We start from the raw sequence: 1,240 nt of genomic DNA on the forward strand, positions 1-1,240 counted from the left end.
CCAGCTGGGACCAAGCCCCTAACACAGTGTTAAGCTCATAATGCACACCTGAAAAATATATGTCGAATGAATAAATGACCCTAATGATTCTCCTAAGGTAGTGAAATGTCAAAGGTATGTTCTGAGCCTTAATGGAGCAAGTAAATCATATCCATGATAACCTGACTCTCTGCAGGGGAGTGGATTCTGATTCTGATTCTGATCCTGATTCTGATTCTGATTCCTTGAACATCGCATGGGTAGTAGCTGGCCGTTAGCCAGAATGTTTGAGCAGTCAGGATACCCTACTTTTCTTAAGATGCTGAGTAACAGAAATTTGCCTATTTCTTTGATTCCTTAATTGCATACAAAATAACATTCCCAACTTTTGATTATGACCAGTCTTTTTTTTTTTTTTTTTTTAATTTTTTTCCCACTGAATGTTAGGTCTCATTGTCCACGAAGGAGCTGCAGTTTACAGAGTGTTTAAGCGCTGGCGGGCTGTTAACTTACACTGGGATGTATTAAATTATGACAAAGCCACAGACATCGAAGAAAGCAGTCGGGGTGAGTCTTCCACAAGCAGGACTTTGTGGCTGCCGTTGACGGCCCTGCGGAACAGGAACTTGGTCCACCCAACGCAGCTGACCTCCCCACGGTTTCAGTGCGGCTACGTGTTGTTGCACCTGTTCAATCGGATGAGGCCCCACGAAGATCTGTCGGAAGATAACAGCTCAGGCGAGGTGGTGATGAGAGTGACGTCGGTGTGACGGAAGCACGTGACGGTGCGGCGTGGACCATCCTGCGTATCGTGGAATGTAATTGCAATGAATGGCAAAACCATAACACTTCTAAAAACACACACATCTATGAACTTTTTAAAATTTATGCTTTTTATATGAACATTTGAATTGCAAATACATTTTTCTGAAAAAAAAAGAGTCCTCTTGTTTTTTGCTTTCTGATTTATTATCACATCTTTTATAAGTTGGTACTTGAAATCATTATATGTGTAATTTAACTCTACTTGGTTAAAAGAATGATGAAAGTTATCCTTAAGGCCAAAACTATTTTTTCTTGCTTGTTTTAAATATATTTTTATCAAACTTTGTGCTCCATGTGTAATTTTTCAGACATGCTACACGAATGTGGAAAACATCAGAATGCTGTGGGCAGGTTCCAAAGTGCCCATCGGCCGTGCAGCCCAGGGCCGCTCGCACAGTCCTCTGCACTGGACCTCCTCGTGCCTCGTGCTGGTTGG

At 42.0% G+C, this 1,240-nt stretch overlaps 1 protein-coding gene across 1 annotated transcript in view; it reads left to right on the top strand.

Moving 5' to 3' along the window:
• Window positions 1-910, top strand: part of MARCH11 (membrane associated ring-CH-type finger 11) — a 97,440-nt gene extending 96,530 nt beyond the window's left edge. The window contains exon 4 of the mRNA XM_006907125.2: window positions 427-910. Within this exon, the coding sequence (XP_006907187.1) occupies window positions 427-749 (323 nt within the window). The 3' untranslated portion in view covers window positions 750-910. The remainder of the gene's footprint in view (window positions 1-426) is intronic.
• The last annotated feature ends 330 nt before the right edge of the window (window positions 911-1,240 follow it).

Source organism: Pteropus alecto, unplaced genomic scaffold (assembly GCF_000325575.1).
Source record: "Pteropus alecto unplaced genomic scaffold, ASM32557v1 scaffold152, whole genome shotgun sequence".
Classification (NCBI taxonomy): domain Eukaryota; kingdom Metazoa; phylum Chordata; class Mammalia; order Chiroptera; family Pteropodidae; genus Pteropus; species Pteropus alecto.